At 45.1% G+C, this 25071-nt stretch overlaps 1 protein-coding gene across 4 annotated transcripts in view; it reads left to right on the top strand.

The window, feature by feature from the left end:
- LOC138753925 (drebrin-like protein B) overlaps window positions 1–16830 on the top strand; it is a 33449-nt gene extending 16619 nt beyond the window's left edge. For 2 of the 4 annotated variants that reach the window (XM_069917492.1, XM_069917489.1), the window contains 7 exons: window positions 1258–1332; window positions 3422–3533; window positions 10353–10445; window positions 11919–11984; window positions 13454–13584; window positions 14286–14388; window positions 15786–16830. In XM_069917492.1, the coding sequence (XP_069773593.1) occupies window positions 1258–1332; window positions 3422–3533; window positions 10353–10445; window positions 11919–11984; window positions 13454–13584; window positions 14286–14388; window positions 15786–15928 (723 nt within the window). In that variant the 3' untranslated portion in view covers window positions 15929–16830. The remainder of the gene's footprint in view (window positions 1–1257; window positions 1333–3421; window positions 3534–10352; window positions 10446–11918; window positions 11985–13453; window positions 13585–14285; window positions 14389–15785) is intronic. The other 2 variants (XM_069917490.1, XM_069917491.1) reach the window with 2 other exon arrangements.
- Window positions 16831–25071: the final 8241 nt, after the last annotated feature.

Here is a 25071-nt window from a genome sequence, read left to right as displayed (position 1 = left end):
ATTGAGCTACACTGCACCACGGCCTATCACCCGCAGGCCAATGGGCTGGTCGAGCAACTTATGACCCGCCTCACCAGTCCTGACTGGGTGGACAAACTGACTTGGGTGCTCCTGTGCATCCGCTCGACACCCAAAGATGATCGACAGGCGTCATCAGCCGAGCAGGTCAACAGCGCACCGCTGGCGCTACCCGATGAGTTCGTCAACACACCTCACAACCCCCAGTGGTCACTGCATGTGGTACTCCCCCACCTCCGGCCCCAGTTGGTCTCCTTTGCACCCTAGTCACCACCCAGACATGGCACACAGGCCTCTTACATCCCCAGTGAGCTGCACTCTGCGGAGTACGTTTTTATTCAGCGAGGCCCGACCACGGCATCTCTGCAGAGGCCTTACAAAGGGCCGTACAAAGTCATCCACATTCACGCTGGACATCGGCGGTAGGAGGGAACTGTTTATGGTGGACAGGCTGAAGCCAGCACACCTCGACCCCACCGAACCAGTAGTTGTGGCCCAGCCCAAGAAGCGAGGCTGCCCAACTAAAAAGGACATGCCAGTTCTTGGGGGGATTGCTGTGTGGTGGCACGCCATTAGGCAGGTGAACTGGCCCCACTTGTAACACACGCGGCGGGGCAGCTGGCCAAAATGGTGCTGTCGGGGTTCTCCCCTTCAACCTTGGCACCAGGCTCAGAAGCCCGCACTTGGGGACCCACATGACACCCTGATGACGTCAGTGCCCCCAGCATGGTTCTCAGCCAGGTCCAGACTGGGAGTACAAGGCCAGCCAGGCAGCCTGCAATAAATCAGTTCTGCTCACTGAGTTCAACCTGTCTGGTTGTGTGTTATTTCAGTCAGCAGTGTACCAGCAAAAATTGCAGAAAATAAATGTTAAAAATAGAGAAGTTTAAAATTGGCAAGCCTCACCATTAATTCACCAATCATGCACCACAATCTCAAGCAATCAGAAAATTCACTTAAATGGCATATACCAATCCCATAGGTGGTAGATACTTGGGCGGGTTTACTGTAATCATGGGATGATTGTAGGGTTGATGTATGGGTGTTTGGTCAGTACGGATCCAATGCGTTGAGGGTGTTCCCATGTTGATTGGTTCACTGGCTTCAAATCTTGTTACTGCTGCATGTTTCGATGTTGTGTCCATGTGATGAGCTTTGGCCATCGTCACCATCACAGGATCTCCGGTGCTGAGCAGGCTTGTTTACTGCCTCTAACACTGAGTCTTGGTTGTTTTGTAGAATGAACAGGAACAGGAATATCAAGCAGAGATGCGCAAGGGGTTCAAGAGAAGCCAGTCCATTGAAAAGGCGTCGGTATGCTGACCATTCTCCTGTTTCTGCATGGTCTGTGTTGTTGCCTTTACATCAAAAGGATGTGGGGTTCCTATTTTGTTGGGAACTGGATGGCAAGGTGAATGGGTCCTTCAATGAGTTTGCAGCTTTCCCGAGCCAACGGGAGGTGTAGACGGTTTTGGTGGGGGGATTTGGTGACAACCTGAGCTGGGTTCACAACTATGCAGTTTCTTGTGGCCTTGGGCAGAGCAGTTCCTGTCCCACACTGCAATACACCCAGAACAGGGTACTTTCTGTGGTGTGTCTGGGAAAGTTGTGAGAGATGTTGGGGACTTGGCGAATTTCCTCTAGCTTCTGAGAAAGTAGAGAACTTGGTGCAGTTTCTTGGTCCACATGTTTGGACCAGGTCAGATTGGTGGTGATGTTCACTTGGAATGAAACGCTGCATCATCTCTGCCTCACCACCTGAGACATGTGCCTCTCTCCTTTTCCTGGTCAATGACCTGCTCCTTGACCTGAGAGTGAGAGAAAGGTTGTGGCCCTGACGAGGTGCCACCGGACACGCTCTGGTCCTTGTTTGATGGGTGTCAATGGGTCAGAGACTTCAGCTTACACTTGGAATCTGGCATTTGATGGTAATTTTACATAGGGCATCCAGAACTCCCTTCCACCAAAAGCTGCTGAGAGTGGATAGAACATCCTCAGAGATTCGGTAAATGTTTGTCAGCAGGAGAAATTAAAGACATTAATGCTTTTTCAGAGATGTCACAGTGTGGGAATTGCAACGGCCACTCTACACTGCAAGTGGCCACAATCCTGAGAGTGAAGATCTCAATCTGTTGACTTCAGAAAGGGAAAGCCAGAAGTGTACGACCCAGTGATCATGGGGGAATCAGAGGTGGAAAGGGTGAGCAAATACAAGCTCTTGGGAGTCACTATCTCAGTATCTTTCCTGGACCCAACACACCAATGGCATCATGATAAAAACATGTCAGCACCTCTAATTGCAGATGTTTAGATTGACATCAGAAATGGTGGCAAATATCTACAGAGGTATGGTGGAAAGTGTGCTGACCGGCTGCATCGCGGTCTGGTGATGGGGACACCAATACCTCGAGTAGAAACCCCTGCGAAAGGTAGTTGACACAGCCCAGGAGATCAGAGGCAAAACCCACCCCACCATCGAGAACATCTACAGGAGACTCTGCTGTTGGAGAGCAACAGCAATCATCAAGGATCCCCATCACCCAGCACAGGCTCTGTTCTCACTGCTGCCATCAGGAAGGAGGTTAGGGGCCACAAGACCTGCTCCACCAGGTTCAGGAACAGCTGCTCCCCCTCCACCATCAGACTCCTCAACAATAAATTCAATCAGAGACTCATTTAAGGACTTGTACTTGTGCACTTATTAATTTTTTTCCCTCTCTCTCTATTGCACATTGCGTGCAGTTTTTGTGCTACCATTATTCTGCCTGGGCCACTGGAAAAAGAATCTTATGATGTCATCTATGTACTCTGACAATAAATCTGAAATCTGTCCCGTTGGTTGGGAGGTCAGTAAGACACTCTGGTCACTCCTTTACTCTTCAAAATAATGCCCGGGGATTTAAGAGAAGATCATTTAATGTCCAATTCCATACTGTCCACTGAGATTGGATTCTGTGCTTAGACATCAACTTGGATAGATGCTCGGGCATCTGGTAAACATTCAAAAACACAGGATAGAAGCAGAAGATCACTCACCCCTTAATATGGTCAGGGTGGTTCTTTTCTGGCCTCTGTTCCCCAATCTTTCAAATGATTATCTCTCTCCACCTTAAATGCATCCAATTGCCTGGCCTCCTCCAGGGGCAGAGAATTCCAGTCATGGTTTTGAACCCATAAACTGTAGGCTGTTAAGGCATTGCAGGTTTGGCAGGGCCCAACAGAAGTTTGCTGGCAACATGGTAGTTTAGAGAAAATTGAACAAAGCCAGGCTTTCTGCCAAGAAGTGTGGGCGTGCTTGCAGAGGTGTGCCACATTGTGCTCACTGATCTGGAATACTGGTGGCGCCTACAAAAAACTGCTTGTGAATTCCTGCTCTCACCGCTTGCTATTGCTCTCTCTGCAGGAGGCGGCTTCCATCATTTCCCAAAGATCAGTGAATCCAAAGGAGCTGTTCAAGGAGCGTGAGCGTTGCAGGTTGGCAGACCCGTCTGCAGTTAATGCGAGCACGCAGCCAGGTAATGGCTTCTCATCGCCCCACAGCCACGATTCTCAACAGCAGGGCTTGGGCACTACATTGATTCAGAGAGATATGCCTGAGAGTGTAGTCAACTGCATGGAATGGTCTCACTGGTTACTGCAACTGAATGTCGCTTTAATGTCCTCCTAATCTCACTGCCCAGCTGAACATGCCGACCTACTGATATAGTTAGCTGAACCTGCCCGTTGAGTCACAGATTTACAATAGTCCAGGACATTTTGCTATCACAGGTTTTAGTCACAAATCAGATTCATCCAAGTCATTCCTAGTTCGCTGAACTTGCAACCCTGGCGTCATTAGATCCAACTACTGAGCAGCTTGATCACCTTACTTTATATAAAGGTCTAAACTCTGGGTGTCAGCTCTTAAGAAGCTATGGATAACACTGGGGCAAGACAAACTCCTGTAAAACTTATCAGTGACTCAGTCCGTATCTCATCATTTCCCACAGGAATGCTGGAGGTGAATCTACGGACACTCAGTGTCTCTGAAGGGAATTCTGCTTCTCCATATCTTGTACTGTAAGGGGCACAGGGAGATACTAATAGTGATTCTGTTTGCTTTACATGGAATATTACATGTTCTGTACTATTAGATGACAATAAAGGAATCTTGAGTTTAAATGATGACATACGCAGTGGGAAATGATGACATACGCAGTGGGAAATGATGACATACGCAGTGGGAAATGATGACATACGCAGTGGGAAATGATGACACACGCAGTGGGAAATGATGACACACGCAGTGGGAAATGATGACACACGCAGTGGGAAATGATGACACACGCAGTGGGAAATGATGACACACGCAGTGGGAAATGATGACACACGCAGTGGGAAATGATGACACACGCAGTGGGAAATGATGACACACGCAGTGGGAAATGATGACACACGCAGTGGGAAATGATGACACACGCAGTGGGAAATGATGACACACGCAGTGGGAAATGATGACACACGCAGTGGGAAATGATGACACACGCAGTGGGAAATGATGACACACGCAGTGGGAAATGATGACACACGCAGTGGGAAATGATGACACACGCAGTGGGAAATGATGACACACGCAGTGGGAAATGATGACACACGCAGTGGGAAATGATGACACACGCAGTGGGAAATGATGACATATGAAGTTCAGCGAACTGGGTATGTCATCATTTCCCACTGCGAATGTCATCATTTAAACTCAAGATTCCTTTATTGTCATCTAATAGTACAGAACAAGTAATATTCCATGTAAAGCAGACAGAATCACCAATAGTATCTCTCTATGCCCTTTACAGTACGAGAGAAGTAGAAGCAGAATTCCCTTCAGAGACACTGAGTGTCCATGGATTCACCTCCAGCATTCCTGCAGCCACACAGCTTTCTATTCGATCCATCGGCAACCTGAGCTCCAGATCCAGAAATCCGATGCGATCATGAAGCCTTCAGAACCCAAGGCCCTCCTTGCCCTCACCACCCTCTCGAATCCTGGTTCAATACCTGGTTCCCATGATCTAGTCTCAGGCAGCCCGCGGCCTGTGTGGGTCCTCTGACTGAAAGTTGCCTGCAGCCTGTGTGGGTCTCTCAGCCGCTGAGCCTCTCGCTGGTCCGCTGCCAGGTCACCGTCCTATAGGGTCATGTCCCATGCTTCTCTATCTCAGTGGGGGTTTCTCCCCATTACTGGTGCCCTGCACCGAGGTCCGCTGCTCCTCCAGTCTTCAACCTGTCATGGCTGGTGCTAACACCGGCACTGACATCTTGGGCACATCTTGAGCCATTTAATGGCTGCGCAGAGCCGCTGGCATTAGGATCAGGTGGTTGAACCTCTCGGAGCAGCACTCTTTCTCCGTTCTGTATTTGCACCAGCAGTTCCGGCAACACCACCATTTTTATTTTTCCACAGTTGGCTTCTTATCTAAACCCTTCTCCTTTCTTCTCCATTTAATTCTAATGCATCTTGGATAGTCATGGCACTCTGCAGCACAGACAAGGGCCCTTCAGCCCAACATATCCATGCTGACCATGTTGCCCATCTATCCAGTCCCACTTTCCTGCATTTGGTCCATAACCCTTCTTCCTTTCCATCAAATGCATTTTCAATGGCACAGTTACTTGCTCTCTCTCTTCCTCTGGAATCATGTTCTACATTCTGTGGAAAAGTTGCTCTTTGAGTCCCCTTTCAATCTCCCACTCCTTGCACCTTTTCCCTCCAATTTTAGACTCTTCTAATCTGGGTGATGGTTTATCTACTCACTGTCCCCTGATGTTATAAACCTCCTTTCCTTGGAGCTCCATCCCTCTGGTCCCAGCAACGTCATAAATCTTTCTGAATTCTTTCCAGCTTCATGATCTCCCTTTCAGGGCAAGCAAATAGTGTTGTGTACAAACAGCTCATCCTGCACACCGAACTGGAAACTTCTTTGGGGGAGGGGACAGCGAGAGAAACAGCAGCAGCTGCCAATACTGGAATCTTGAACCAGCAGTCGGAAGTTGGAGGGACTGCGGTCAGGGGGCATTCATGGGGAGAAAGCACTCCAAGCTTGGACCCAGTATCAGGATGAAGAAGTGTGAGAGACTTCTCTCTTCGGACATCAGGGTACTCAGAATTTTTAACCACAGGCTTTTGCTGTTCTTCACGCTCCGCAAACCCACAGAAGCCAAGGATGAGCTGTTGCTCAGAGAATATTGAGGTTGCGAGCTGTGCACTGCTCCATGAATATGATGTATATTGAGCTGCTGCATCTGGTCTGAGTTGCAGCAAGTGGCAGCTGCGATCTCTTGATGTGCACAGTTACATTTCATTACCACAGTTTAATGTACAGAATTTTGTCTGGATTGGATAATTTGTAAACTAATTGAACTATTCTATTGTAATGCTAATTTCACCATACAAATGAGATACCAGGCAGGATATGATAACAGCTTGTCTTGTTGCTGGTTAGTTACGTCCAAATACGCCAGGTCACTCGTCGAGTGCTACTGGTACCATGTAACTGAGTACTATCTGTCAGATGGTCAGTGATTAAACTGGCTGCCCCACCAGACTTGCTTGGTGTGGAGGGTGGCTGGACACTCTGCAGGATGAAAAAGGCAGATGTACCCTCTTGTAGGGTCAATGGCCGTCTAGCCAACACGTACATGTGTGGAAAGATCATCCCTTACATCGAAGGTTGGTCTGGCCATTCTCTGCAACAGAACTTTCCCCAGCCATCTTGGACCTTATCAGGCCGCTGGATCCGGGAAGGGATGTTGAGAGAGTGGGTCTGGACCTGTGCAACCCCCTACTCCCCGAAATCCATTTGCGCGCACGCTAATTTCTGAGGAATGGGGGATCCTCCCATCAAACCCCACAAACTGACTGAAAGGAACCATCGTCATCCTATAGGATGGAGAGCCAGAAGGAAGAAGACGTCAGAGTGCTTCATTTACCTTGTTTACTGTGGTTGTGCAGCCTTCCTCATTTGTCCCTGTGCTTTCGCTAACATCTCTCACTGTGCTGTGCCAACTCATGCTTTGCTTCTGGTGTTTCCTTGGGACCGAAAGAGCAGCAACCCTTCATGGGGAACTGCTGAAGCCCACAATGTTACTCACAGATGATATCAAAATAGGTGGTAGGGCAGGTAGTGCTGAGCATACGGAAAGGCTGCAGAGGGACTTGGATAAATTAGGAGAACAGGCAACAAGGTGGCAGATGAAATACAATGTTAGTGTACAATCATACATTTTCATACAAGAAATAGACGGACAGACTATTATTTAGATGGGGAGAAAATTCAAAATTCGGTGCAAAGGGACTTGAGGGTCCTCGTGCAGTATATCTTGAGCGTTAACCTCCAGGTTGAGTTGGTGGTGAAGGTGGTGAATGCAATGTCAGCATTCATTTCTAGAGGAATTCAATATAAGAGCAGGGATGTAATGTTGAGGCTCTATAGGGCACTGATGGGACCTCACTTGGAGCACTGAGTACAGTTTGAGAAAAGGCAAGCTGGTGTTGAAGGTTCAAAGAAGACTTACCAGATTGATATCAGGAACTAAATATGAGGAACGTCTGTTGGCTCTTGGACTGCACTCATTGGAGTACAGAAGGATGAAGGGGAACCTCATGGAGATTTTAAATGCCGAAAGGCCCTTACAGAGTAGATGTAACAAGGTTGTTACCCATGCTAGGGGACGATAAGAGGACACAACTTAAGGATAAAAGGGTGACAGTTTAAAACAGAGATGCAGAACAATTTCTTTAACCGGATGGTTGTGAGTCTGTGGAACTTGTTGCCACAGGCAGCTATAAAAGTGAGGTTTTTGGGTGTATTTAAGGCAGAGATTGACAGGTATTTGATTAGTCAGGGGATCAAGGATTACAGGGAGAAGACCGGGGAGTGGGGCTGAGTGGCAGGATGGATCAGCTCATAATAGAATGGTGGAGCAGACTCGATGGACCTAATTCTGCTCTTATATCTTGTGTTCTCTGGTCCAGGCTGCATGGAGGCGAGGGCAGTGATATGCAGGTCCCCTGGTCCGAGGTGAGGGCAGTGATGTGCAGGTCCCTTGGTCCGAGGTGAGGGCAGTGATGCGTGGGTCATAAGATCGCAAGATAAAGGAACAGAAGTAGGCTATTCGGCCCATTGAATCTTCTCCGCCACTCCACTATGAGCTAAACTATTATATCTGGTTCCAATTTCTGGCCTTTTCCCCATATCCCTTGATATCCTGACTAATTAGAATCCTATTGGTCTCCTCCTTAAACTCCTATAATGATCGGGCCTCTACAACTGTATGTGGCAATGAATTCTACAAATCCATGATCCTCTGGTTAAAAAAAAATTCTCCTCATCTCTTTTAAATGGGTCCCTTCTAATTCTAAAAATGTGCCCTCTTGTGCTGGGCTCACCCACCAAGGGAAACATCTTGTTCTACTCTGTCCAGTCCTTTCAGCATTCGAAATGTTTCGATGAGATCCACTCTCATTCTTCTATACTCCAATGAATACAGTCCAAGAGCCAATAAACGCTCCTCATGTTAGCCCTTGCATTCCAGGAATCATCCACATAAATCTTCTCTGAACTCTCTCCAACATCAGTCCATCCCTTCTAAGATATGGGGCCCAAAACTGCACACACTACTCCAGATGAAGTCTCACCAGTGCCCCATAAGAACCTCATCAACACCTCTTTACCCTTATATACTGTTCCTCTTAGCATAGCATTCGCTTTCTTTACTGTCGATCCATCCTGGTGGTTAATCTATAGTCCCTTTGCACTTCCGAATTTTGAATTTTCTCTCCATCTAAATAATAATCTGCCTGTTTATTTTCTCTCTTTCAAAACGTGCATTTCTCAACATCGTATTTCATCTGCCATTTCTTTGTCCAATCTCCTAAAATGTCCAAGTCTCTCTGCAGCCTTTTGATTTCTTCAACACTACCTGCTCCTCCAACCATCTTGGTGTCACCAGGATCTGAGCCAGCGCCACCAGAAAGAGGAACCGCTTCTTCCCCACGAGCAGTGAGAGCACTGAACGACCAAAGGAACTGCTCACACTGACCATCCGAGACTCATTCATGAAACAATCTTTATTTACATCAATTACTTACTAGTCCTGCACATGTACTGTTTGTCTGTATGTGAGTTATATCTGGTTGTGTGTCTGGGTGTTTTGCACTGAGGACCGGAGAACGTTGTTTCGTCAGGTTGTACTTGAGCAATGAACTTGACCTGACTTGAGATCTGAACCTCTCTGTACCCATCCCACAATACTACTGCAGACCATTAAAGATCTGTGTCTGCGCGAGTAAAACACGAAAGTCTGCAGACACCATGGTTGAAGTAAAAACACAAAGCTGGAGAAACTCGGCAGGTCAAACAGTGTCCTTTATGTAGCAAAGGGGTCGGCACGGTTAGCGTAACACTTTTCAGCACCAGCGAGCAGGGTCAAACCCAGAGTGGTCATCTGCACAGGACTCCCCCGGATGCGCCAGTTTCCTCCCACCGTTCAAAACAGGTCAACTGGACTCATGGGCCAAAAGAGTCTAAATTTAAAGATACATGACCGACGTTTTGGGCTTGAGCCCTTCATCAAGGGACGAGCAAAATGTAGGCAGGCGCCCGAACTGTCGGTCTACGCGACTGACTCGGCACATTTTTGTACGATGACCAACTTCCTCTTTCTTTTACATTTTTTTTGCTCTTCTTAGCATTGTTATGTGGTGTGTTTTCTGTTCCTGGGAAGCTGCAGCAAGACTTTCACTGTCTGCATGTTGTACCTATGTATATATTCTGTTCCTCTGTCGAGTTGCCTGCCTGGGGAATGTATCGGCCAGGCAGGGTATCCTGCTCTGTGATGTTCAGGAGTTGAAGCGTTGTATTCCCAGACCAGAAGCACAATCCCACTGGAGCTCCAGGGCCCCCCGATCTGAGGTGAGGGCAGTCAAGACCGACAGCTGGAAATGTATCACCTTTCCTCCACTATTGCTGGGTCTGGACCCCGAACTCCTCACTTAACTGTATACAATGGATCAAGGAGGCTTACCACCATCACTCACTGATGGAAATAAATGCTGAGTTTGTCTTGTTTAAAGAAATAGTTGAGCTCAGAGACAGCATCTGGTTTCCCTGCATCAATACCTCAGTGTGTAGTTTTGACGTTGGTGTCACACTGGAGAGTGATGAATGAAGCAGTTTACTACGTGATTCGCAGTGTGAGCCTTGTGCGCAGTCCCTGGCTTGGACCTATCGTGTGTCTAACAGTCCAGCTTATTTATTCTGTTTGATGCTTGTGTTTTACCTGCTTCTTTTCTCTGCCAGGCAAGTTGAAGAGCCCTTTCCTGCAGTCTCGGAACAACCAGTTTGAGTCCCCTCCCTCGCCTGTCTGCTCACCTACACAGCCAGTACCTGCAGGTTTGCATCTGCATGTGGGGTGGGACTGGGGTAGAATCAGCGATGGGGGGATGGGACGAATGACAAAATCTGTTGGCTCCCTCCCACGTCATGTGTTCAATCCATGATTAGTCTGCCCGTTGCACCATGTGACTGGATATCTGGGTTTTATTGGACCTCAGCTTGTCAATCACAGGCTGGATAATGTGAATCTGACTTGCGGTGAATCATTCTCTTTTTTGCAGGTTCCTCCAGAGCTTCAACTGCGCAATGTCTGTCTGTTCATCATGTCTGTCCATTCCTTTCACCCTTCTGCTTAGCTAGCTGTGCCTTAAATGCAGTTTGTGATTTGCTCATTAATTTGAGGTCAGGAGTTCTCTGCTCTGAGTAGAAACCCTTCTGAATTCCTGATGGGATTTACTCGGCCTCGTTTACCTCCATCGTCATGGATCCATCGTTGCATAGAGACTGGAAACCATTGTGTAATCTTGAAGGCGTTGATTAGAGATCTTTGTACAGTAAAGCCCCTGTTGTCTGGAATTCAAACAACTGGCAAAAAAAATATAGTGGAAAATAAATTGGTTCTCAAATGCAGCCTGCAGACTACGGTGGGGGGTGGGGGGGGGAAGGGAGGTGGGCTCCACTACCCCAAAACCAGACCCTGCAGTCTGCTCCAAAACCCAGCCCTTGGTCCACAAGAGATGAGCTCCAACTTCCCCAGAACCCAGTCTGCAATCTACAAGGGGGTGGACTCCCACTGCCCCATAATCCAGCCCTGCAGTCTACAGGTGGGATGGGTTCCACCTGCCCCAAAACCCACCCTGCCATCTACAGGGGGTGGGATCCCACTGCCCCAAAGCCCGGCCTGCAGTTTACAGGGGAATGGGTCCAACTATATTCTTCCAGTTTCCACATTGCAGGCTGCATTAGAACTACAGGGAAGTTAATCCCGGGCTTCTCCAGTGCCAGGTCAGGTTTCATTGCTTGATCTGACCTGTGTTGTCATATCTTTCTTGCACTCAGTAAGCAATGGAATCGTAATGACAGGATGTGACAGGCCCACTGAGTTCATTCTAACTCCCTAGTGCTTTCCATTTCCCACTATGATCGAGCAAATTTAAAACAGATCCAATTTGTTTTGAGATTCTAATCAAGGTTCTGGAACATCTCTCCACTCTTTCCAATGAATGCTCCCAGTTCCCCAAGGAAGCAATTTTCTCAGTCACAAGCAACCAGAAAACTCACTCATCTAGCATCGACCAATCCCCGTAGTTGCTGGGCACCAGGGGTTTTACTGCACAACCTCTGATTTCCACAACTTTGGGTTAATTCCTAGCGCCTGGTGATCATGCAGTCCCCAGGTCAGGGTAGTTCCGATCCTGGGAGCCCACCTTGAGCTGATTTCTCTGACGGAAAACATTTTCAGCAAGTGCGAGCTGATCACAGGTTTAGAAATCTGTTGACAAACTTGTTTTCACATCCAATCCTCACCAGAGATTCCTCAGAGTGTCCATGAAAGGATGGAAGCGAAGACCGAGGAGCCAGAGACAGATTGGAACGGTATGTCCCCAGCTCAGGAGTCAGTGCATGTGGGTCTGTCCAGGGTCACGGGCTGATGAGTTGGTCTACGTGGGTCTGCCCAAGGTCACAGGCTGAGGGGTCAGTGCACATGGGTCTGCGCAAGGACACGGGTGAGGGGTCGGTCCATCAGAGTCTGTCCAGGGTCATGGGTTGAGGGGTCGGTGCATGTGGATCTGCCTAAGGTCACGAGCTGAGGGGTCAGTGTGAGCGGGTCTGCCCAAGGTCATGGGCTGAGGGGTCAGTGCACGTAGGTCTGTGCAAGGACACAGGCTGAGGGGTCGGTGCATCCAAGTCTGTCCAGGGTCATGGGTTGAGGGGTCGGTGCATGTGGATCTGCTCATGGTCACTGGCTGAGGGGTCGGTGCGTGCGGGGTCTGCCCAAGGTCACGAGCTGAGGGGTCGGTGCGTGCGGGGTCTGCGCAAGGTCATGGGCTGAGGGGGTCGATGCACAGAGGCCTGCTTAAGATCATTGGCTGAAGGGTCAGTGCACGGACATGGTGGGCCAGGGCATTTGTGTCTGCACTTGTCTTGGATTGTTGTGGGTGGAAATGTTTCCTCCTGAAACTCACAATGCGACATGAGTGCCTCCAGTTCTTTGATTGCTGGATTTGTTTCCCAAATCAGGGTATGCTTTACCTGTAGTACAGAGCAGTGGGAAGTGGTGAGTGGTTGTGAGCTCCCCAGTAACCACACAAATGAACTGTAGAGTGACCCATTGGAATCCTTTAGGTGACCTGCGACTAGTTGCTGCAGAACTTGGGTAAGGTTCAATATGGGATCTGGATGAGGAGAGAGAGAGGAACTGACTTCCCTTCAGTTTGCGTTCGATGCAATACGATGCTGCGTCTGGCTGTGGTATGGGATTAGCTATGGACACCACCATTGATCATCAGCAGAAGTTTCAAATCTGAATTAAAAGCTGAGTTGTATCTGGATTCTGTGTTGTGGTCAATGAACTGACCTGTTGAGGGTGTTTCTCTCTTCCCCATGGGCACTGCCTGGCCTGTGTTGTATCTGGATTCTGTGTTGTGGTCAATGAGCTGACCTGTTGAGGGTGTTTCTCTCTTCCCCATGGGCACTGCCTGGCCTGTGTTGTATCTGGATTCTGTGTTGTGGTCAATGAGCTGACCTGTTGAGGGTGTTTCTCTCTTCCCCATGGGCACTGCCTGGCCTGAGTTGTATCTGGATTCTGTGTTGTGGTCAATGAGCTGACCTGTTGAGGGTGTTTCTCTCTTCCCCATGGGCACTGCCTGGCCTGAGTTGTATCTGGATTCTGTGTTGTGGTCAATGAGCTGGCCTGTTGAGGGTGTTTCTCTCTTCCCCATGGGCACTGCCTGGCCTGAGTTGTATCTGTATTCTGTGTGTGTTGGTTTCAGGGGATGGTGAGTGTGTGGCTGCCTTTTTTTGGGTCTCAGACTAATCCCCTGCTTTTGTTCTGGGAACTGCAGCGGAGAAAAGCAAGAGTGAAGAAGGCTCCTCCTGGCAGTTCCACCACTCCGACACGCTAGAGCATGATGATATCTACCAAGAACCGGAGGAACAAAAAGAAGAGCAGCGACATGTGGCGCCTGTTAGTGAGGCAAGTCTTCCTGGTTAACGTCACCCGTGTCGACGCCTCACCTACCCACTCCCAGTGTAATGCTGGGCAGATACCACCAAGGGAAATGGGGTGACTGCTTATAGGAGATGTAAATGGCCAATAGAGAGACCCTTTGCACCGGGAGTGACTGGGTGTAGAAGCATTTAGAATTGTGAAGGGGTTTAGAGGGAGAGAGCAGGGAGAACGCATTTCCAGGAGCAGAGGGAACATCTCTAATTGGTAAAGGTGGGTGCTGAGAATTGGTGATCTCTAGTGTGCTGCCTGAAGATTCAACAGGAACTCACTCCATCGATGCTTGAGAAAGATGACTGTATTATGCCTTTATATAGGATGCCCCCCCCCCCCCCCCCCAGAATCCGGCATCTACTGCTGACCAGTGGATGCTGTTAAAAGCAAATTACGATATTTTGATTTTTAAAAATAAACCACCGTCGGCTTCTATAACAGGCCGTTTAAAGCCTGTACAGAGCTGACAGCAGTCGGTTTGGGTGGATGGACCCCACGGAGGAGCGCGAGATTTTGCAAATAACACAGGGCATACGCGAGATGTACAGCATATGGGGCGACCCTGATTTTAATGAAATTTTTAGTTCGGATCGTCCTATACAACGGCATGCATGTACATTATTCCTTTAGCTGGATATCGTTCATTTTCAATTTTCCTGATCTCTGTCCTTCAGGTGATGGGAAGCCAGGCTGCTACTGAAGATTCTGGTGTGTATGAAGCTGTGGAGACCCAGTTGCAGGGGCTGTGTGCCAGGGCATTGTATGACTATCAGGCAGGTAGGTCCACTTGCTAAATTCACAACAACATAATGTGCGTAAACTTGCACAACACCCAAAGATGCTGGAGAAACTCAACAGGTCATGCAGCATCCACAGGAAGGAAGAGGCAGCCGATGTTTCAGACCTGAACCTTTCAGGAATCCCACAAGTCCAGCTGACACCTAAATAAGGGGGAGGGGCACAGCCCAGCAGGTTGACCTCGCGACCAGAGTCTTGGGGGAAATTAGCCCCCACTGCTTAACGTGGGTGTAATGGGGACAGCAAAAACCACTGTCTCTGTCAAGTGTCCTGCTGCACCCCAAAATATCCTGAAAATTGTCCAGCCCTGATAGTCCTGTGTGCTAACACAAGATCCAAAACCTGTTTGAGGGTCCAGGTGTGAGGATTTATGCGAAGAGTGTTTGCGGTGTGGATGCAGTGAAGCCTGCAGGTGTTGGAGGGCCCACTTTCTGTTTCCAGGTCTCGCAAAACCCAACCCTGCAGTCTACAAGGGGGTGGGATCCCACTGCCTTAAAACCCATCCTGACATCTGCAGGGGAATGGGATCACGCTACCCCAAAATGCAGCCTGCAGACTACGGTGGGGGGTGGGGGGGGGAAGGGAGGTGGGCTCCACTACCCCAAAACCAGACCCTGCAGTCTGCTTGGGGGGGGTGGGAGGAATGGGCTCCCACTGCTCCAAAACCCAGCCCTTGGTCCACAAGAGATGAGCTCCAACTTCCCCAGAACCCAGTCTGCAATCTACAAGGGGGTGGACTCCCACTGCCCCATAATCCAGCCCTGCAGTCTACAGGTGGGATGGGTTCCACCTGCCCCAAAACCCACCCTGCCATCTACAGGGGGTGGGATCCCACTGCCCCAAAGCCCGGCCTGCAGTTTACAGGGGAATGGGTCCAACTATATTCTTCCAGTTTCCACATTGCAGGCTGCATTAGAACTACAGGGAAGTTAATCCCGGGCTTATCCAGTGCCAGGTCAGGTTTCATTGCTTGATCTGACCTGTGTTGTCATATCTTTCTTGCACTCAGTAAGCAATGGAATCGTAAAGACAGGATGTGACAGGCCCACTGAGTTCATTCTAACTCCCTAGTGCTTTCCATTTCCCACTATGATCGAGCAAATTTAAAACAGATCCAATTTGTTTTGAGATTCTAATCAAGGTTCTGGAACATCTCTCCACTCTTTCCAATGAATGCTCCCAGTTCCCCAAGGAAGCAATTTTCTTCAACACTGTATTCAAGGGAAGTGAATGAAATGAGTCATTTGAATGTTCTGATGAATGATCGCTGAGGATTGAGAATTTAGGATGTGTTTTAGCCCAGAATGCCTGGATAGTGATGCTGGTTTAACAGGCACGGGTCTGGCTGACCTCTCTTCCTTCCCTCCTCTTCTTAGCTGATGACACGGAGATTTCCTTTGACCCTGATGACATCATCACCAACATCGAGCAGATTGACGAGGGCTGGTGGAGGGGCTACGCTGCGGACGGCACGTATGGCATGTTCCCAGCCAACTACGTGGAGCTTCTGAGCTCTTAATGTTTGGCCATCTCTGCCCTGGTGTGGCCTGGGCTGCTTGAGGCCACCGCAACCAAACTCCAACACAAGCCAAAGCTACTCAGTGCCTCCAGCTTTCCTTCTCTCAGTTTAGGTCGGCCAAGCAGGATTGCTGTGGGGCTGCTGTTCAAGGGAGGGGTCCTTTCAGCTCTCACTGCTTAGCACTGCCTTCTCATTCATGTGGGAGTTTGGGGTATAGGTCTTCCCCACTCTGTCACCCAGTGCACAGGCTGAACATGGCATTCCACCTCTCTCCCAGCCTTCCACATTCTAGCCCCTCTTGAAGTGTTGGCAGTGCCTGATGCTCTCCCTGCATTAGTGCCTTGAGCTGCTGCATTGGTGGCTGTGTACACTTCCTGCATTCTTCCTCCTCCAGCCTATGAATGGGGACTGGAGAAAGCAGCAGAGTCTTCACCGTTGGGGCTGAATATTGGCTTGTCCATCACAGCCCTCAGGATGCTGCAGGATGGAGCAACGGTTGCTTGTGGAGACTGCGGATGGACCAACTCTCCATCCCTTCCATCCTGGAATGGGGGAAGGGGGGGAAAAGGTGAGGGCAATCAGATATTTCCTAACCCTGCAGTCTCCGGGCACTCCCTGGGATGCAGCCCAGCAACTCCTGCACTTGTGTTTGATTCAAGTTTTGTTCCGGGAGGCACTTCTGATTGGGAAATAGGGTCTTTGTGGGTTTTAGACTGATGCATTTAAAGTTGCACATTCTGATCTTTTTCAAATGATTTATTTTGAATAAGTGCCAATCATGTGACCAAAACTTTTCCCCAAGCAGACCCATTCTGAATCCACTGGGATAATCGGAGTCCCATCCACGCCGTCTGCTTTCTACGCTGCTCACTTTTAATAAAGGTATTCCTTTCTTTTGGCAATTGACGTCCTGGGCTGTGTTTGTGGAAAGGATGAACGCTGCCAGGGGTGCACTGAGTTCATAAATACATGATTTGTGATCTTCCTGGTGCGGTTGGGCCAGTGCAGGGATTATGAAGTGAAAGAGGGCAGGTGATGCTTGGCTGCCTCGATGATCAGTGGGTTTCCTATAATTATCGAGGCAGCCAAGCATCACCTGTCCTCTTTCACTTCACAATCCCTGCAGTGTTTCGCTGGAAGTTCTGGGCTTCCTAAGGCAAGTTAGTTAAAGCATAGTCCAGGCCTTCCAGCCCTCGATATTGTGCCCATCTAATATTCCTAACAAAAAAATAACCCTTAAGGCATTCAGGCACCCACCACTCTGTGTATATTTTTAAAAAAAACTTACCCCTGATGTCTCCCTTAAACTCCCTTCCCTTCACTTCGTAAAGATGTCCCCTGCCCTGCGGAAAAAGTTGCTGGCTGTCCACTTTATCTCTGCCTCTCAGAATCTTGTAGAGCTCTATTAAGTCACCTCTTGTCCTTCGCTCCAAAGCAAAAAGTTCTAGCTCTCCTAACCCTGCCTCAAGACTCATTTTCTAATCCAGACAACATCCTGGTGAGTTTCCTCTGCACCTTCTCCATAACTTCCACATCCTTCCTATAATGAGGTGACCGGAACTGTATACAGTATTCTAAGATTTGTGGAGTTGCACGTGTCCTCTCGACTCAGTCTCCCGACGAATGAAGTCCAGCATCCTTTAGGCCCTCTTAATTATCCCATCAACCAGCGCGACAGCCTTGAGAAATATTGGACCCCATGGTCCCTCTGTTCCTCCACACAGTATCCGACTGTTAACCCTGGACTCAGCCTTCAGGGTTGACCTTCCAAAATGTATCCCCTCTCAGTTATTTGGTTTGAACTCCATCTGCCACTTTTCTGCCCAACTCTGCATCTTGTCTATATACTTTTGTAACCTACGGCAACTTTCAACACTTTCCACAGCTCGTTCCAGGTCATTTATAAAAATCACAAAGAGAAGGGGTCCCAAAATTGATCCTTGTGGCACTCCAATAGTCACCGATTTCCAGGCAGAATGCTTCCCATCCACTACTACTACTCTGCATTTTACAGGCAACCCATTTCTGAATCCACACACCAAGGTTCCTCGGGTCCTGTGCCTCATTGCTTTCTAAACAAACACCTTACCTTGTTCACCAGGTTGATTCCAGAGATGAGGGGGTTGGCCTATGAGGAGAGATTGAGTTGTCTGGGACTGTACTCACTGGAATTTAGAAGAACAAGGGGGGAACTTATAGAAACGTTTAAAATTATGAAAGGCATAGATAAGATAGAGGTAGGTAAGTTTTCCCAGTGGTGGGGAGATATAAACTAAGAGACAGACTGAAGATTCAGGGTAGTAGGGAGGAGTCACGTGATGGAGTAGTGGCTGGTAGGGGAACCATCCCTCTCCAGAAAAGTAAAAAAAAGATAGAGAAAAAACAAAGGCACAAACATAGAAACCACAACAAAGTGAAAGTAAAAGTGTGGAGAAAATGGCAGCGAAGAAAGAAAAACCAAAAACAACGGGAAGAAAAGAAGGAAGGAAGGACGTCGGAAGAGGAAGGTGAAGGCCTTACCGGTACGAGGAGGCCCGCCGTGGAGAGAGAAGCCCACTCCCTGAGGTCAGTGGAAGCCCCGAACTCGGGACTACAAAAATAGCTCACGGAGCCAAACAAAAGTGCGCAGCCGCGCAAGACAAAAATAACACTGACGGGAGGGGGGAACAGCTGAGGAGTAGATCACAGCTGAATCAGACAACTACAACACAACAGCAAGAGGAAAACAAAATAATGAGAACAAGAAGGAAGAGAATAAAAATAAATCAAAGAAACAACAGATGACCAACCCAGAGGAAGAAGACCAACACCAAGACACTTCTAATAAAAATAAGAAGACCAAAAATACCCAAAAAAATAAAACAAACAACCCAACAAGAAAACCAGAAGAGACAGAGGTAAAGGACACAGATCCTGGAGTGGACTCAAGAAGAGGAGGAAGAACACAGAGAAATGGAAGATGAAGGGAAGGGCAAGTACATGGATTTTTTTTTTAAATATGGAAACAGTAAAAGAATGGCAATCACAAGAATTCAGTGAAATAACTTGAAGAATAAAAAGTACAGAAGAAAAAGTGAATAGATTAGAGATGATCATGACAGATATAGGAAAAAGAGTAGACAAGGCAGAAGAACGAGAAACAGACATAGAAATGGATTAGATGACTTAAAAAAGAAATTAGAAGAATCTGATAAAAAAGTTAGAGACACAGGAGCTGTTAGCTCAGAAGATAGATATAATGGAAAATTATAATAGAAGAAACAATATAAAGATAGTGGGCCTTAAGGAAGATGAAGAAGGCAAAAATATGAAAGAATTTATAAAAGAATGGATCCCCAGGGTCCTAGGAAGACCAGAATTACAGGAAGAAATGGAAATAGAAAGGGCACACAGAACATTAGCCCCTAAACCACAACAAAAATCAAGATCCATTCTAGTAAAATTCCTAAGATATACAACAAGAGAAAATATATTGGAGAAGGCAATGAAAAAAATAAGAAGACAAAAAACCACTGAAATACAAGGCTCAAAAATTTTTTTTCTATCCAGATATAAGTTTTGAACTGAAGAAGAGAAAGGAGTTCAATGCAGCAAAAACGACTCTATGGAAAAAAGGTTATAAATTTATGTTAAAATACCCAGCGGTACTTAAAATAGTTATTCCGGGGCAGCAAAGCAAACTATTCTCGGATCCGGAAGAAGCACAAAAATTTGCAGAACAACTACAAAACAAACAGAGAAATGAAGAGATGTAACAAGAACAAAAATGACAACAAACTAAATATATATGTGTGTATGTGAGTATATATGTGTATATATAAAAAATAGAGTATAGGTAAGAACTAAGAAGGGAAAGAAAGGAAGTAATGAGGGAATTAAGAGAGTGACCTTTGTTACATATTAAGATTAAAATTTTTTCTGGGGGGGCTGGGTGGGGAAGAATTACAGTCACTGCGAAATCAGTTGATGCTTGCGAGCAGATTCGCAAAGCCAAATGGAGAGGGGATATGTGGTTGCCCGACAAGGGACAAAGGGCAACTCAGAAAGGAGAGGGACTATTGGGGTTAAAGGAATTTTAGATATGAGAATAGTGGAAATATTTTGTTTTAGAAATGTTGTCTTATAATGTGTACAAAAAAAGAAAGCAGAAATGGATAAGAAGGGAAGGTAGTGATGAGGAAACAGAAAGGATAGATAAACAAAATATGAAATGGCTATGTTGAACTATATGACTTTAAATATTAATGGAATACATAACCAAATCAAAAGGAAGAAACTGTTAAATTTACTGAAAAAAGAAAAAATTGATATAGCATTCGTACAAGAAACACATCTAACTGAAGTGGAACACAAGAAATTAAAGAGATATTGGATAGGACATGTAACAGCAGCATCAAATAATTGAAAAGCCAGAGGAGAAGCTATATTAATCAATAAAAATGTACCAATCAAAATAGAAGAGGAAATAATAGATCCAGCAGGGAGATATGTAATGATGTCAGATATATTCAGAATTTTGGAATTTACTCAATGTATATTCACCTAATGAAGAAGATCAAAAATTTATGCAAGATATCTTTTTGAAGATAGCAGATACGCAAGGGAACATACTAATAGGAGGGGATTTTAACCTTAATTTGGACTCAAACATGGATAAAACTGGAAAAAAAACTAACAGAAAGAACAAAGTAACCAAATTTATAATTAAATCGATGCAAGAAATGCAACTTTTGGATATATGAAGGAAACAACACCCAAAGGAAAAGGAATATTCATATTATTCTGGTAGACATAAAACATACTCAAGGATAGACCTATTCCTGTTATCAGCCCACATTCAAGGGAAAATGGAATATAAAGCTAGACTATTATCAGACCACTCACCCCTGTTATTGGCAATAGGGCTAGAGGACATTCCACCAAGAATGTATAGATGGAGATTAAACTCCATGCTACTTAAAAGACAAGATTTTAGAGAATTCATTGAACCACAAATTAAAATGTACTTTGAAATAAATACGGAATCAGTGAAAGATAAGTTTATACTATGGGACGCAATGAAAGCGTTCATCAGAGGGCAAATAATAAGTTATGTAACCAAGATGAAGAAGGACTACAATCGGGAAACAACAGTTGGAAAGGGAAATAACAAATATAGAAAAAGAATTAGCAATAAAGGAAGATACAACTAAAAAGAGAATTGGCAGATAAAAAAATAAAATATGAAACATTACAAACATATAAGGTGGAGAAGAACATAATGAAGACAAAACAGAAATATGAGCTAGGATTAAAAAACGCACAAAATTCTAGCATGGCAGCTTAAGACAGAACAAACTAAAAGAATGGTATTGGCATTAAGGAAAAAGGACAAGCAAATTACATATAATCCAACGGAGATCAATGAAAACTTCAGGGAATTCTACGAGCAACTATATCAAACTGAAAACGAAGGGAAAGAAGACAAAATAGATGAATTTCTAACTAAAATTGAACTACCGAAATTACAGAGGAGCAAAATAAATTAATAAAACCATTTGAAATAGAAGAATTACAGGAGTTATTAAAAAAACTACCGAACAATAAAACACCAGGAGAGGATGGATTCCCAATAGAATTCTATAAAACATTTAAAGACTTATTAATTCCTCCCCTCCTGGAAGTAATCAACCAGATTGATAAAACACAAAGCATACCAGATTCATGTAAAAGAGCAATAATTACAGTAATACCAAAGACAGGGAAAGATCCACTTGCACCAGCATCATATAGACCAATATCTTTACTTAACACAGATTATAAGATAATAGCTAAACTATTAGCAAACAGATTGGCCGACTATGTACCAAAAATAGTAAATCTAGACCAAACTGGATTTATTAATAAAAGATGAACAACAGACAATATCTGTAAATTTATTAACTTAATTCATGCAGTAGAAGGAAATAAAACTCCAACAGTAGCAGTTGCTTTAGACGCAGAGAAGGCCTTTGACAGAGTAGAGTGGAATTATTTATTCAAAGTACTACAAAAATTCAGCCTACCAGAGAAATATATGAATTGGATTAAAGCATTATATAAGGGGCCATTGGCGAAAGTGACAGTAAATGAATATATATCAAGACAATATAACTTAAGCAGATCAACAAGGCAGGGATGCCCACTATCACCCTTATTGTTCGCGTTAGCTATAGAACCACTAGCAGAATTGATAAGAACAGAAAATAATATAAAAGGGATAAAAATAAAAGACAAGGAATATAAAATCAGTTTATTTGCGGATGATGTTATAGTATACTTAACAGAACCAGAAATATCAATAAAAGAATTACATAGGAAATTGAAGGAATATGGAGAAGTATCGGGGTACAAGATCAACGCAAATAAAAGTAAAGCAATGCCAATGAATAATGCAGATTTCTCAAAGTTTAAGAAAGAATTGCCATTTAGATGGCAAACACAAGTAATGCGATACCTAGGTATACAACTAAATAAAAACCTCAGCCATCTATATAAACTCAATTACCATCCATTAATGAAAAAATTACAAGACGACTTAGAGCATTAACACTGATAGGAAGGATAAGCTATTAAAATGAATATTTTCCCAAGGATACAATACCTTTTTCAGTCATTACCAATACACCTAACAGAGAAATTCTTCAAGGAGTTAAAGAAAATAATAAGGAAATTCTTATGGAAAGGGGGGAAACCGAGGATAGCACTAGATAAATTAACAGAATGGTACAAACAAGGAGGCTTACAACTACCAAACTTTAAGAATTATTATAGAGCCGCACAATTAAGATACCTATCAGATTTTTATCAAACAAGGGAAAAACCAGATTGGACCAGATTAGAACTAGATAAAATAGGGGAGAAGCTACCTGAACATATACTATATAAATGGGATGGAAAAATTGGTGCAACGTAGGAATTCACCGGTATTGCATCATCTGCTCAACATTTGGAAATGATTCATGTAAAGGAATAAAACAAATTACCAACTACCAAAACTAATATTGACGCAAAATCAGCTAATCCCTTTCACAATAGATAACCTTTCCTTTAGAGAATGGGAGAGAAAAGGGATCAAAAGAATAGAAAATTGTTTTTTGGGAAATAAATTATTATCCTTTGAACAAATGAAGGATAAATATAATATAACTCACGATACAATGTTTGCATACTACCAACTGAAAACCTACTTGAAGGACTAATTGGGAAACAGTCTGAGGTTACCAGAAGGAAGCAACTTTGAATATGTGATTACAGACACAATGTTAATTAAAAAATTTGTAACAAACATATACATCAAACTGCAAAGAAAAGGAGAACAAGGAAACAAATGGTAAACGTAAACAAAAATGGGAACAAGATCTAAATATAAAGATAAAGAATGAAACATGGGAGAAGCTATGCTCCGGAACTATGAGAAATACAATAAACACGAGGTTACGCATGATACAATATAACTGGATACACAGGCTATACATCACACCTCAAAAGTTAAATAAATGGCACCCAACAGTATCAGACAGATGTTTTCGCTGTAAAAAGGAAACGGGAACAACAATTCATGCAATTTGGACATGTGAGAAAGTGGAAAAATTTTGGGAAGATCTAAACCAGATATTAAATAAAATCACAAAAAGCAATATACCAAAAAACCCAGAGATCTTCCTTCTAAGTAATATAAGAAACAAAGAATTTGGACTCGATTTGGATGGAGCACAAAAAAGATTTGTTAAGATAGCCCTAGCTGTAGCAAAAAAATGTATTATGTCAACCTGGAAATTAGAAGACAACTTGAGAATACAACAATGGTACATAGAAATGAATAAATGTATTCCATTAGAAAAATAACATAATTTAAGAAATAACATTACAATATTTGAACAAATATGGGAGCCATATATGAAACACAATAGAGAAATCCTACCATGGACTTCCACCACCTAAAATGACAGAAGGAGAAGACAACGAAAAGAACTGACTCAGTAAAATTTCTTGTTTATTTTTATTAAGTGACAACATTGTTTAATGGGTTTAATGTATCTTATAGATTGAACTTCAAATAAATGGGGAAGGGGTGAGGGAGGGAGGGGGGAAAAGGGGGAGAAAGGGGTCAATATGGTTTATAGTGTGAAAAATAAAAAATTTAAAAAAAAGATTCAGGGTTGCAGATTTAGGATGGAGATGAGGAGGAACTGCTTTTCCCAGAGGGTGGTGAATCTGTGGAATTCGCTGCCCATTGAAGTAGTGGAAGCGGTCTCCGTAGATATATTTAAGACAAAAGTTGGATAGATTTTTACATAGTTAGGGAATTAAGGGATATGGGGAAAAGACAAGTAGGTGGAGATGAGCCTATCTCAATGGGCCTAATGGCCTACTCCTGCTCCTATTTATGTTCTCATGCATTCATTCCTACCTTCAGGTTTGATTGCTATCCTGCAGTGTGCTGAGCCTGAGGGGGAAGCCATTCAACCTTCATGACTGCTCTGGTCTTTTGTAAACTATCCAGTCAATCCTAGTCTATCCTCTGAGCCCTTCTAATGGTCACTGACCCTGAAAATGCTCGCCTGAAGGGAGGTCATGCCAGTCTCACTGAAATAATGTGTGGGTCTGGCACTAGAGGGCAGCGCGAATCCAACTTTGGAGCACTGTGATGCCAATCCACTCCTCCCAATGTGGACAGAACAGGTACAAAGCAGGTTCTCCCTCTTGGTTCAGTGGCGACACACTGCCACTTGCTGATGAGGGTGCTGGTCCTTGACACTAGCCATTTTCAACCTTTTTTTCAGCTTTGGCCCCCCTTAAGACTTAGCTCAAGGTTTATGGGCCCCCTTACCTGTGAAGCAGTTTAGTTGGTTTCTTGCATACTTCTACTGATTGCATATAAAACAAAACATTTTATGATTTCAGTCTGTGGCCCTCCCCGTAAATTTACTCTGACCCCTGTTGAGAATGGCTGCTGCTTTCAGTGTACTTCAATCCTGCTTCTGGGACCTGACAGGTTTGTGAAGTTCCCGATTGAACCACTGATGTAATCAAGTTTATAGTCATCCGATTACATAAGTACAACCTGACGAAACAGCGTTCTCCAGTCCTCCATGCAAAAGCACGCAGACACAACCAGACAT

Source organism: Narcine bancroftii, chromosome 2 (assembly GCF_036971445.1).
Source record: "Narcine bancroftii isolate sNarBan1 chromosome 2, sNarBan1.hap1, whole genome shotgun sequence".
Taxonomy (NCBI): Eukaryota; Metazoa; Chordata; class Chondrichthyes; order Torpediniformes; family Narcinidae; genus Narcine; species Narcine bancroftii.
This window is presented reverse-complemented; position numbering and strand designations above follow the sequence as displayed.